This window comes from Vanessa atalanta, chromosome 22 (genome assembly GCF_905147765.1).
Source record: "Vanessa atalanta chromosome 22, ilVanAtal1.2, whole genome shotgun sequence".
Taxonomy (NCBI): domain Eukaryota; kingdom Metazoa; phylum Arthropoda; class Insecta; order Lepidoptera; family Nymphalidae; genus Vanessa; species Vanessa atalanta.
In genome coordinates this window covers 7,578,768-7,592,001 of record NC_061892.1, presented here as the reverse complement: position 1 = coordinate 7,592,001, position 13,234 = coordinate 7,578,768, and the positions used below count along the sequence as shown (strand labels likewise).

At 33.7% G+C, this 13,234-nt stretch overlaps 1 protein-coding gene across 1 annotated transcript in view; it reads right to left on the bottom strand.

Moving 5' to 3' along the window:
* Nucleotides 1-2,857: 2,857 nt before the first annotated feature.
* The window catches only part of LOC125072835 (pikachurin-like), a 194,201-nt gene continuing 183,824 nt past the window's right edge, over nt 2,858-13,234 (bottom strand). Inside the window, exons 10-18 of the mRNA XM_047683552.1 lie at nt 10,994-11,071; nt 8,013-8,158; nt 6,835-7,072; nt 6,417-6,511; nt 5,464-5,847; nt 5,067-5,204; nt 4,726-4,812; nt 3,792-3,895; nt 2,858-3,176 (exon numbers count right to left, since the gene is read on the bottom strand). Coding sequence (XP_047539508.1) covers nt 3,016-3,176; nt 3,792-3,895; nt 4,726-4,812; nt 5,067-5,204; nt 5,464-5,847; nt 6,417-6,511; nt 6,835-7,072; nt 8,013-8,158; nt 10,994-11,071 — 1,431 coding nt within the window. The 3' untranslated portion in view covers nt 2,858-3,015. The remainder of the gene's footprint in view (nt 3,177-3,791; nt 3,896-4,725; nt 4,813-5,066; nt 5,205-5,463; nt 5,848-6,416; nt 6,512-6,834; nt 7,073-8,012; nt 8,159-10,993; nt 11,072-13,234) is intronic.

Sequence of the window (13,234 nt, the reverse complement as noted above, 5' to 3'; positions counted from 1 at the left end):
GCTACTGACATTGGTAAGTTACAGTGTTACTAGTATACGTTAGGTTACGTCCTCATCTGAGATTACAATTTTCCCAGTTTATACCATATTATTAACTTTAACTGTACTTGTTTTATAAATATTTATTTTTTATTGAATTGAAATGTTTTTAAGTAAATCAAATATTTCATAATTCATTTTTTAAAATACTTAAGGTCCATGATATGTTATTTATTTTAATCTCACGCTGAAACAGTAATTATAAATATTATCATATTTTCCCCATTTCTTTTTACATTATTACTTTTGACTTGATCATAAAACATCCTTAAACGTACTGATAAGACAGTATAAATTAAGACATTTTAAGTAAAAACAAAACGTACTTCTTTTGAATATTAGTATTAAAAATGATAAATTTTAAGTATTTGTTATGAGAATTTTGCCCTTCTTGTGATATGGCATTTGTTATACCTGGCAACATTGTCAGAGGAATGACCGGTCGGCAATGAGGCATATAACGGCATTGAGCCAGAGGAAAGTGGGGGCAACTGTCCCATTCGAACGCTTAGATTTGCGTATTTTGTTATTGTAAGTACGTATATAGTAGGGGTTTTTACGATTACGATTATTACGAATGGAATAATAAATAAGTAATCAGTCTTTGTGCAATCCCGTCTGGGTCGGTACCACCCATTATATATTCTACCGCCAAGCAGCAATACTTAGTATTGTTGTGGTACGCTTTAAAGGGTGAGTAAGTTTCTTGGTGGTAGGGCTTTGTGCAAGCCCGTCTGGGTATGTACCACCCACTCATCAGATATTCTACTGCCAAATAACAGTACACTGTATTGTTGTGTTCCGGTTAGAAGGGTGAGTGAGCAGTGTAATCACAGGCACAAGGGACATAACATCTTAGTTCCCAAGGTTGGTGGCGCATAGGTGATGTAAGGAATGGTTAATGTTTCTTACAGCGCCTTTGTCTATGGGCGGTGGTGACCACTTACCATCAGGTGGCCCATATGCTCGTCCGCCAACCAATGCCATAAAAAAAAAGCCATGTGACAGGCACAACAGACAAAACATCTCAGCACCAAAGGTTGGTTGATGGTGCATTGGCGATGTAAATAACGGTGAAATTTTCACGAATAAATATATTAATATAAATGTTATACCAATTTAAATGAACGAATTATACAAATTTTCTGAAAATGTTAAAAACGAACGAGGCGATAGTAAAAATGAAACACATATTTATTTTATTTCACTGATATAATTTTGTACAAATAACGGCGTATAATACATCGGACAGGTCTCACATACAAAACTAACGCTAGTCAAGCTAATCGTATGTCACAAGATCTAAGTAAAATTAATCCTTACACAATCTACAGAACCGAGGTAAAAATTGAGATCATATTGCACACTTGTAATAAATATTATCAAATAATTTTATAAAATTTCCTGTAAAAATGTATAAATAAAATACGTAAACAATGTTTATTTCGTATTCATTTATTTTCGTTTTATATGTAGACAGTAACGAAACGTTCTGGAACCGGATTCATTTAATTAGGTATATTTTATTTATTCCCAGAATGCACAACGACGGTTATAACAATGGTTTATTAAAATCAATATGAAAGAGACCGTAACGAAGATATGTTTTTATATAAATAATTTTAAAACCCTGTGAAGTATCTAATTGACAAAATTATTGGTGAAAATTAAGCCCCATTTCGGAGAATGTAGGATTAATAAATTTTTATTAATTTAAACATAACTCGAGTTTTAAACTATTATTTATTGTTTATTTTGGTCAGAATGTCTTTCATACATTGATTCATTACAAATCTTTCCATTGAAATCATAATTGATATAAATTTACTTACATAAATAATTTTATATAAAACAATAGTTTTTATATAATTCAGATAATAAAACATGAAATAACACTATGTAAATACATATAAAGCGCATTTGAAATGACTCTACTAGATATATAATGTTCTATTAGTATGACTAGAATGGTGCTAATCAGCCCCGTCTTAAGCGTTACAAGCGCCCGGGTGTGAGCAGTTATCTGCCGATCTCCCCTCGCCTCAGCTTTTTAAGATACCTTCTAGGGCGCCCCATTTGTGGTCCAAGACTTGACCACCATCGGCGAGGCCTCCCAATCCAGACAGAGTTTCTTGCCCCCCCTGCACCCTGGGTTAAGACGGGCCTGGTGCTAATGTTTGTTTGTTTCGTTATTCAGACAAGCAATCCACGCGAAAACAAAGCAAATTACACTTAACACTTAATGTAGAAGCTCAATAATTTATATATTTTAATGCTATTTCATTAGTAGCTACTTACATTCCTCTAAAACCACGTCCATATGAAAATTCCGATATACAAACGCTATGTAATGTGTACTTAGACTATTTATAAATACACTCTCATCGTAACAAATCGTGACGAACTATATATTAAATGATACCTAATTATATGTAACTCAAAACGCGTGCAAATCACTTGTACGACTAGAATTTAATTTAACATTACAAATAGTATTTTTTTTCATATCTACTAGATAGTAAAGCACTTCGAAAAGTTCCATTGTTCATGGAAAACGAGTAAGAGGGAGTTAAAGGAAATTAAAGTGAAACGATACGAAAGAGTGGAAATATTTAAGTAGTTCTCAGTTTTTTTTTTCTTTTCTAAATTGACTAAAGTTTTTCGTATAAAATACAAGTTATCTCGTGTCTATAACTCGAATAGTTACATTGACATTAAACACTTATATTGTTTATTATTGCCTCCGATGTTAATATATTGATATGTTAAGTTCGGAGTTCCAACGATAAAAATTACATTTAAACAAAAAATTACACGAACGTTCGAAAATTGAAATAATAACAAATATGTTATTAAATCAGTTCGTTAATCACCAACATGTTTAAATGAACCAAAAAATATATGAAATCATTTTCGTAATAAATGTACATACTTGGTGTTTCATATAAATGAATCAGGTTCATTTAAACATTGAGATTATGGTGTGCAGCGTCCCACATTGTTCGTGATAGTGTGAGGTAATTTAGATAATGATAGTGGTATATCAAAATCTCCACTCAGAGATATTTGCGAGACACATCCGATTAAGCCATTCTTATATTTCCCCATTGTGTTCATTTCTATTGCTGGTAAACCCCCTGAAAGTAAGATTATTTGCAATTAGGAAGTGTATTTAAATCTTTTACAGCGTTAAGTTGGTTTAAAGATGATTAGGTTTCAGAAGTCATATTAAGATATATCCATAGAAGTTGAAAAGTTACATTTACAACACATTTTACATAGTATAATTCTGCTTTAATCATTTTTTTTTATCAAAAAGCAAGTACTATATTCATTTGAATTGCTTAGTGGTAGGGATTTGTGCAAGCCCGTCTGGTTAGGTAACACCCACTCATCAGATATTCTAACGCTAAATAGTTTGAAGGGTGAGCGAGTCAGTAACTGACAGACACAAGGGTCATAACATTTTAGCTACCAAGGTTGGAGTCATATTGGTGTTATGTGAGGAATGGTTATTATTTCTTACAGCGCCAAGGACTATGGGCGTTGGTGACCATTTACTATAAAGTGGTCAATTTACCTGTTCGCCTACCTATTACATAAAAAAAAAGTAGAATAGTGATAAATATTCTATAATGTTGTTAAATATAAGTAATGATTCATCAACCGTTGACACAGTCAATCACCGAGGTATTTCATTTTAAATGTAGCAAGTAGTAGGTGTGTGGATTTTAATAATAAAAGTGAATTACCTATATAGAGGCCATTTTCTGTGTTTAACTGCTTAAGTTTGCCTGGCGATATTTTACCGACGGATCCTAAGCCATCCACTTCGAGAACTCCTGCTTGTCGGTTCCTGTACAAATACACAGTACAGAAAAACTATTACACGATTATATCAAATAATATATTATACTTCTTAGATTCTTTATATATGTCTAGGCAACACGTCGAAAATCGCGTTTCCAACTTTTTTTTTCCAGTATTTAATAATTACATTTAAATTGAAATAATAATAATAATAATAAATATTGGACAACATCACACACATTACTCTGATCCCAGTGTAAGTAGCTAAAGCACTTGTGTAATGGAAATCAGAAGTAACGACGGTACCACAAACACCCAGACCCAAGACAACATAGAAAACTAATGAACTTTTTCTACATCGACTCGGCCGGGAATCGAACCCGGGACCTCGGAGTGGCGTACCCATGAAAACCGGTGTACATACTACTCGGAGGTCGTCGAAAATTAATCGAAATCGAATCGAAATTGATCCGAGATGACCCAATGGTTAGGACGCGTGCATTAAGATGCACCGATGATTACGGGTTCAAACCCAGCCAAGCACCACTGAATTTTCATGTGCTTAATTTGTGTTTATAATTCATCTCATGCTCGGCAGTGAAGGAAAACATCGTGAGGAAACCTGCATGTCTCTAATTTCACATGTGTATCCACCAACCCGCATTGGCGCAGCGTGGTGGAATATGCTTCAAACCTTCTCCTCAAAGGGAGAGGAGGCCTTAGCCTAGCAGTGGGAAATTTACAGGCTGTTAATGTGAAAATGTGATTATGTACTTGGCCTTGTTAATTTTTTTTTAATAATGGAGTATAAATTTGTAGTCTAATTATTTTCACGTGGAAAGCCCAGATTAAATATTCACTTATAATGTAATATACCTTGTGGCTCGAGCCCTGTGCCAAAGTCCGTCATCAACTTTCGTGTGATTTGCTATTATCACCACCTCTCCGCTACCTAAGTCGTATCTGAAAATTAAAATATATATTTATGAGTTACCGACATCGAGATCACACAAAAATGGAAAGACATGGAGGAGGCCCAACACTGGCATCCAAAGAAATCCGACATTTTTTTTATAATCCTTACCCATAAAACCACTACAATGGCAGTTTTCGGCACGGATATGAGAGGCTGCGGGATAATGTTGATATCATGCATTCACGGAGCTCTCGACGGCGAGCGAGGGGAAGTCCCCGCTTGGTGAGAGCGCGTTCCTCACCTGAACACGAGCACGGAGCTCTCGACGGCGAGCGACAGGAAGTCCCCGCGAGGCGCGGCGCGGCCGCTCCACACGAGCAGGCCTCGCGACGCCTGCGAGCGGAAGCGGATGTTGATGTCCAGCGTGTAGCTCAGCAGTCTGCGGGTACGAGGCAAGGCGTTACTCACATTAACGGGAGCCTTTGCAAGGTTTATCTTGCCCGAATAAAAGTATTGAATTATGTGGATAGTTACGCTTGACACTCGCTAAATATCATACTACTTTACTATTGTGCGTGTAATTAGTGGCTAACTACTGCTATAATTTTTTTCAACGCGTTCTCGACTATGATAATAATCTATCTAGTCATTAAAACAATAAAACATATATAATTGTATATACATAAGTATATAAATACCTCTTCATAGTCTCCTCGTCATCGATGTGTATGAAGCTGTCGGTTCCGCTGAAACTTGGATACGTGTTTGTGTCGCCCCAATTTATTTCATTCGTGTCCAAATATTTGACTTGCATGTACGTCTGACCGTCGTACACTGGTCCTTCGGTCATAACGTCAGTCTTCTTCTCGACGTCATTTTGCATGTGTTGATACTTTTTGCTTGCTACGAATTTTTTCTTTTTATATTTTTCCATGTGATAATGCTGGGAGTGCTTTTTTGTTTTCGCTTTGTGATATTTCAATTTGAAGCCCTTTTTCGCGACAATAGAGTGGTGTAAGTTGCCCGTTGTGTTCTGGTTGTAAAAAGGAGCGTGGTCCAATATTTCTTTGCATAACGCATCCCTGGATCAAAAGAACATTGAGTAATTATGATGAGTAGTTTAATGTAATTGTAAATCGAGTTATTTAAAAATGCGACTAGCGAGTTTCTGGAGGCTACTTTTGGAGGAGACTTTATTACAACATATTTTCTGATCGATACACACACGCATATACGCACTATATAATTATATTTTTTATGATATAATTTCATTCAATAAAGATATTGTTACTTAGATCATGTGTAAGGTTTATTTCATAATAAATGTTTTAATGTTGGTATGGAGCAGAACTGTTAATAAAAACAAGTTACACTCCTGAGAACAGTAGAAATATTAATAGCATAACAGGTTGGTCCCAATGTCTCTAACTAAAATATAACTTAAAAAGAAGTTAAAACCAATTTTTGATGGAAAACGAGTAACTACTGAGTTTCTTGCATGTTCTTCAATTCATTGGTAGAATCAAAATTCTGAACCAGTGGTTAATTGAGTTCAAAATTAGGGTTAATTTTAAAATTTGTAAAATGATCACTCAATATATCTTGTCAAATTCTACTTGAATAAAGTTTATTTTAATGTATAAATACTCACGAGCAGTTGTCATTGTGTGGTTCATCACAGTTGTCAACATTAACGCCTCCTAATGCTGAAGACACTACTGACAGTTCCTCATCATTGATCACCAACTGAAAATAAACAAAATATTTTGCACGAGGACAAGGATCTTAAGTGTGTCTTATTCGTAACGTAAGAAGAACATAGTCTTGTTTTTCATTCTTTCTTAGTACTCTATCCACTGAGCCATCCGTTCCTTGACTCACAAAAGAAAACTACAATTGTCTCTTCAATAGCTTATGATACCTAGTTGTAATCTACTTTTATCGAAGAACAGCTGACATATTTCGGAAATACTACGGTTTCCGTTTTTAGAATGGGTCGAAATATCCTCGTATTGGACCATGTAACGTAACCGTTTCTTTATTGATGGTTAATTCTGTACTGAACTTACTCTTCCAACACATCCACTGAACGAAGTCCGCAGCGCCAGCCTCTGTGGCAGCGGATGCGGTGCTCCTCCCAACATCATCGGCTGTCTCAGCGTAAGATGTCTCGCTGCTCCGCGTGACGTCACCGAGCGTGTAGCGTCCTCGGTCGCGTCTCGGGAACGCACGCGGAGTGCCGCGCGACGTCCTGATCTACTGACGGATACGCGGTGCCATTTGTTCTGTTCGAGAGGGTAGGCCGATCTGGAAATAAGATTTGCAAACTTTCAGGCAGGAACTAGTTCCGTTTCTAAATTGATTAACTAAATTCATATGGTAAATCCATCACGTGGACTTAGTAACACTTCCATTGATCGTTAAAAGATCTTGCCAATTTTGATTTTAAAGCCAGTGACGTAATTTGTTGCCAAGTTTTTAATTTGGAAAGCAATTCGTCAATTTGTATATTTTTCGTGAAACGAGTGGAACATCGTAAAACTAATTTTTTTATTTATTTATCTTAAATAGGACATAATAACAATACGTGTTTAAATATATATATATATATATATATATATATATATATATATATATATATATATATATATATTAATATATATATCAAATATAATTAAATATAATAAGTGACCGTAATTGGTTCTGTGATATTAATGACACTTGTTCTTTTCTATTTCTTCATTCTGCAGCCTTTGCAATTAATTCTTTTAAAGTTCAAATTACGTTCAATTCCTATATTTCTAGATGTTACAAAACCATCCGATTGAAAAGGAACTTGGGACTTATAGGAATAATTAAAAGGAAAGAAAATGTTTTAAGTATATGCAATTATGTAAATGCGCCTGTTCAAATTTATTAGCAATGTGTTTTGTTCGTGACATTTCGGATGACAGAAACTGATATTTAAAGGTCAGATGTACGATAGAAAACAATGCACAAATATTACGAATCATTTCACTGAAATTCACTGTAGAATAATAAATATGTTAATTTATTACTTGATTTATTATAAATTTAAATTTTTGAAAATATTTTAAATAGTATAATAATTTAAATTCTAAATTTTAACAAAATAATTAAATTGAGCCTCTATAAGCGAGGGTGCAATATTATAAAGCATTATATGTAGTTTGCTAAATTCTTACCTATAAAGCTGATTTATAAATCGAAGTACATCTCAACTAACCTCACAAGAGCAATTCCAGATCCAAGATCAAAGGCAAACTCCACGAAATAATCTCGTAGGTGTAAAGAGAAGAAATCGCCATCGCCACTGGGATGTTCCGCGTCGTAGAGTAGCAATCCATCACCATTTGTAGGCTTCAGTGTAATCTGTAACAGCAAAATTTTACATTTTATCATTATTTATATGAAGGCATTTTAACAATTTGAGATACAATTAGAAGTAAGCTTATAACATCGTGTTTGCGAGTCCGAAAAGTCAATAAAACCTACCTGGAGCATGGTATTCGTTTTTTTAATAAATTATATATTTTTAGCTTTACTCATAAATTGAAAACATTAGTTAAAAAAAAACATGAATAAATAGGTATATTTTTAAAAACAAGATTATATACAGATGACAAAAAAGCGTGGAGCAAGAGCAAGCTAGTTAACTAAATACTATTCTACTGTTGACTTTCTGGCAGGATGAATGATATAAATTTAATTGTATTTAACTGACATAACGTTGTATATGAAATGTTGGAAGAGAGTAAGTACTGAGTCCTTTGCCGGTTCTTCCCCGTATAATATATAAAATCCTATCTGGCGGTAGCTTTACATTTAAAACAAATAGAATAACACAGTGGCTACTGATACTGATATCCATCCATTATCTAGTATTATAATACATTATATCCATTACTCACCTACAACTCATGCCTCCTCATTTTATAAATAATAACTCAAAATAACCTTTTTTAATACTATACATTGCATTGTAAAATCTCTTTTTTGTTTGAAAATTATCAAATGATACGAGTTGTGCTAAAATATTCACCGTTGTTAAATGTATACCAGTTTTCATGGATATCGGTTGAACAGTACAGAAGTTACATGCAAATGAAATGGATAGTATAAAAAGCATTCTTTATGAAAAATTAAACATCATTCATATCAAAAAATTGTGACAAAGTGTATATATCAAGCTCAATATAAAATTAAGGTTAGGTTACGTGATGGCCGCAATAAAATTATTAAAGAACGTTTCGCAATAACTTTTCGTATTTTTGTCATAAAATAAAACAATAATCGAGACTGTTTGAGGTTTTATTTCATTACTCCGTCAATTTTTTATAGAACATTAACAACAGACGGAAGTAAACATAATATCGAACTTTTCACGAACTCGAGTGCAATGATTGGAGTTCGGAAGAAACTTCGGCAGACGGTGTTTGCTAAAATTGCATTCTCCCATCCCATCCCTATTTAAGGGTGCCATTAATTTTATGAATTAAAATGGGATAATCCGTAATGCTAAATTGAGATATTTTATAATGCTTCGTTTGTATATGTTGGTAATCAGTTTTGGTAAACAATAAACTAATTTATCTAATGTATTTGAGTATATATATATTTTAACAATAGTTAATTTAAAATGTATATTAGTGGAACCGCACCTTAGAAAAATCTATGATATATATAGTAGACAGTTACACACAGCTTAGATCTGGTGATGCTGCTGTAAATATATAGAAATCATTTGGATCAATGTTGAAATCCTTTTCTTAGTTAGGTTTGGACTGAAGGGACTGTTTTGTTAGCGACAGCCGGATCTTGCTGTTTTTACTGTTACCCAATTTTATCGGTAGGCATGTCATCACTTATTATTTGTGAAATGTTTCACACACAATGACCGACGATGAAGCTTTGAGTTTTTGGATTAATTTCCCCCTCCATAATTCAACATGAACCGAAACTTCTTTATGCGTTAACGTCTCTGTAGAATTACTTAGACATATACGAGCGGGTAGGTAAAAGTACACCTTTTACTAAGAATATCCTATCCAATAGTTATCTCGAGGCAGAACGTCCAGTAAATGTGTTCTGTTCAATAGTTTTAACAGATCATTATTAGGTACCACACCTACCTTAAACAGACTTTAAATCTTATAAGATATTATTTCGCCAAACAGCAATACTTAGTATTGTTGGGTCTATGGGCGGTGGTGACCAATTATCACCAGGTGGCCCATTTTCAGTCCACTTAAATATATATATAAAAAAAACACTAATTAAATAGCGCTACTGAAGTACAAACAATGCGAGAACCATGTAAAATTCATTCAACAGTCTCACGTTTTAAGTTAATTATGGTAAACCTACACTTTATTTAAAATTTAACTTCATTATAGCAACAAATAAATAAAACGAGAAACTTTAACGAGAACTTTAACTATACAGCTTCTATTCAATTCGCTAGTTTTCGTTTTTCCGATGAATGTCATTGGAAACTTATTCAGTTTGTAGACGAGTGGTTTGTTCATAGCATTTGGTCTTGAATTTAAAATAAATTCAATTTTTAAACGGTTGTATCAATGTATTTAGGATTTAAATAATTCATTTGAAACGTATCCCGTGCGTAACTAATTTATACCGCTTCGGTAGAATTCTTAAACAATACAATGTTTCAGGTAAGTTTTACGTTTAACTGCGTCTTCATTAGAAAATTGGAAACTTTTGGTGAGACTTGACTCTGTTGGTAATAAAGGCTTCTGTAATTACCTCAACTTATCAATATTTTTTTTTTTATTTTTTTTTGTGTAAATGTAAGGATTTTGCTAATATACTTCAAACAGTTTCAATCACAGAAATTGATGTATTACTAGAAATGTGTCTAGAAGAACTAGTGGGTCTAAATGATTGGAACTTGGCAAAATTCTTTAATATTGTTCAATTGATTGCTATGTTCTTTGTTAGATATATAATATAATCGAAAATCACATATTCTAACGCTAAAAGGGCCGCTTCATCAGCCGGGTGAGTGAATCGGTGTAATTACACTAGGGACATCTTAGTTCTCAAGGTTAGGGGCGCATTGGTGATGTAAGGAATGGTTAATATTATAACTTCTTTTGCCAATGTGTATTATTTGTGGTGACCACTTACCATCAAGTGGTCCATATGTCTATCCACCAATGTCATGAATAAAAAAATGCCATATACCTCTATCTCGAGCCACGATTGTGCCGCGTTGCCGAGTCCTGGTAGACGCAGATATGAAGATCCGTTGAACTTGGGAACCTGAAATGATACATATGTTCAATGTTTTTATTCAAAATGACTTCAATTAAGTTATGCAACTTAAACTTAAGTCACATCTAGGGCAATTACATACAGGGAAAACATCTGTGTAGTAATGTAATCGATTATTACTTTCAGTCAAAAGTGTTTTCCATTTTTGAAGATTTTCTTTATCAAGCAATGTTGTATACACATGTTTTATTACTGAGTTAAATGGTAAACTACACTGTTTTCCTAATTTACAGTACCAATATTTGTGTAGTAGGCGTAATGAGTGGTAGTGCCACTTACCATCAGGTAGATGGCTGACAGATTTTCTCTTATAAATTATAAATAAACCTTAAATTTAAATTAAACATAAAATATCGTCACGTTCTTCCTTTTTTATATATAGTATTTGCAATGGCCCATAATAGCAGACTGTAAATTTCCCAATGCTGGGCTAAGGCCTTCTCTCCCTTTCAGGAGAAGGTTTGGAGCTTATTCCACCAGGCTGCTCCAATGCTGGTTTGTGAAATACACATGTGGCAGAATTTCGTTGAAATTAGACAAATGCAGGTTTCCTTACGATGTTTTCCTTCGTGGCTGAGCACGAGATGAATTATAAACACAAAGTAAGCGCATGAAAATTCATGGTGCTTGCCTGGGTTTGAAGCCACAATCATTGGTCACTGGGCCATCTCGGCTCTCCTGCCATTATAAGTAATTACTAATATTCCTATTTAAGCTTCCAATTAAGATAAAGCTTGTGTAAAGAATGGTGATGACAATAGCCCAAGAGTTCGGGATCGATTCTGTGACTTTTTACATCGCTAGACGGCCTTTAAGCCATTGCCTATGACGCTAACAATTCCTATTTAAAATATTTACCAAAATAAAAATCATCATTAATTTTGTTTTATTTATTTATTTAATTTATAAGGACTCCGAAGTGAGGAACATTTATTATTCTACTTTAAGGACATTTTTCTTTGGTATTATTATTTTAAGTAGTGATAATGGGCCACTTCGCCCTACACAGGACGATTTTAATGATAAATTATTCTCATAATCTCTGACGGCCATTTCACCTTTTGTGGCTTCAGTTTAAGAAAAAAACATTTTTCAGGATATTATATTAATATATCTGGAATTTTAGTTATACTTTACTAGCGATTCGGTTCGGTTTTGCACGAGTTACGCTAAGTGGATTGGGTCAAAGACTTTTCTTTAGAAGCGCTTGAGAGGAACAATTTTATTATAGATTATTTACATTTCATGTTTCCTGGATCAATCGAGCCTAAAAAGATCAGATGTAAATAATTTAATTCCTCATGGTTGTCATAATGGGAAACCAACCCCACGGGAACAGTTCAGGTGCATGATCAACGGTTTTACGTATTTTTAGAGGTACAGGATATAAATACTGGCAAATTTTACAATCCGGGTTGATAACGAGAATATTTTGACAGAAAATTCCAATAACTTTTTTTATTTTCCCATTCTGGGGATTGAAAAGAAAACCTCGGGGCCCGCGGCATGAGGCAGTGAGCATTTGAAGACTGGTTGAGAAATTACTGTCCAAAATGAAGACCGTCTGTGGAAATTACCCTACTGTTTTATGGTGGTCTTCCTGCTAGGTTACTACGTTTCAGATCTAATTTTGATAGTTTTTATTATAATTATTAGTAAAATTTTCGTCTTTTTTTATACAGAATTACACGAATTATGTTAAGAGTAGAATAAAGCCTTACTGTGTGTATAGCTTATTGTGATTGATGGAATTGAATAGAAGCAATACTATTAAGATTTTTTTTACATTTTTTGTCGCTTTTAAAAAAATAAGACAAATATAGCTTTGTTTCTGGACTACGCAATAAATAAAGGTTGGAACCAATAAAGAAAAACGTTGAGTGATGTTCTATTTTAAATACAATAATAGGAATAATGTTACTTGTAAAATGTAGATATACTTTGGTAGTAAACATTTTCGTTGCTGTTTAGAATTGTAATCTTATTTCAATGTCAGTGATTTTATTTTCGGCAATTAGTATAATTAATTAAAAAAACTAGTATTTCATGTTATAAGGTACTTTTTTTCATATTTTTTTGTAAAAGTGGATAGATGTGCTTGATAATAATTGAAGGGAATCAGAAATCTTCATAGTGAGCTAAGTCTTAAAA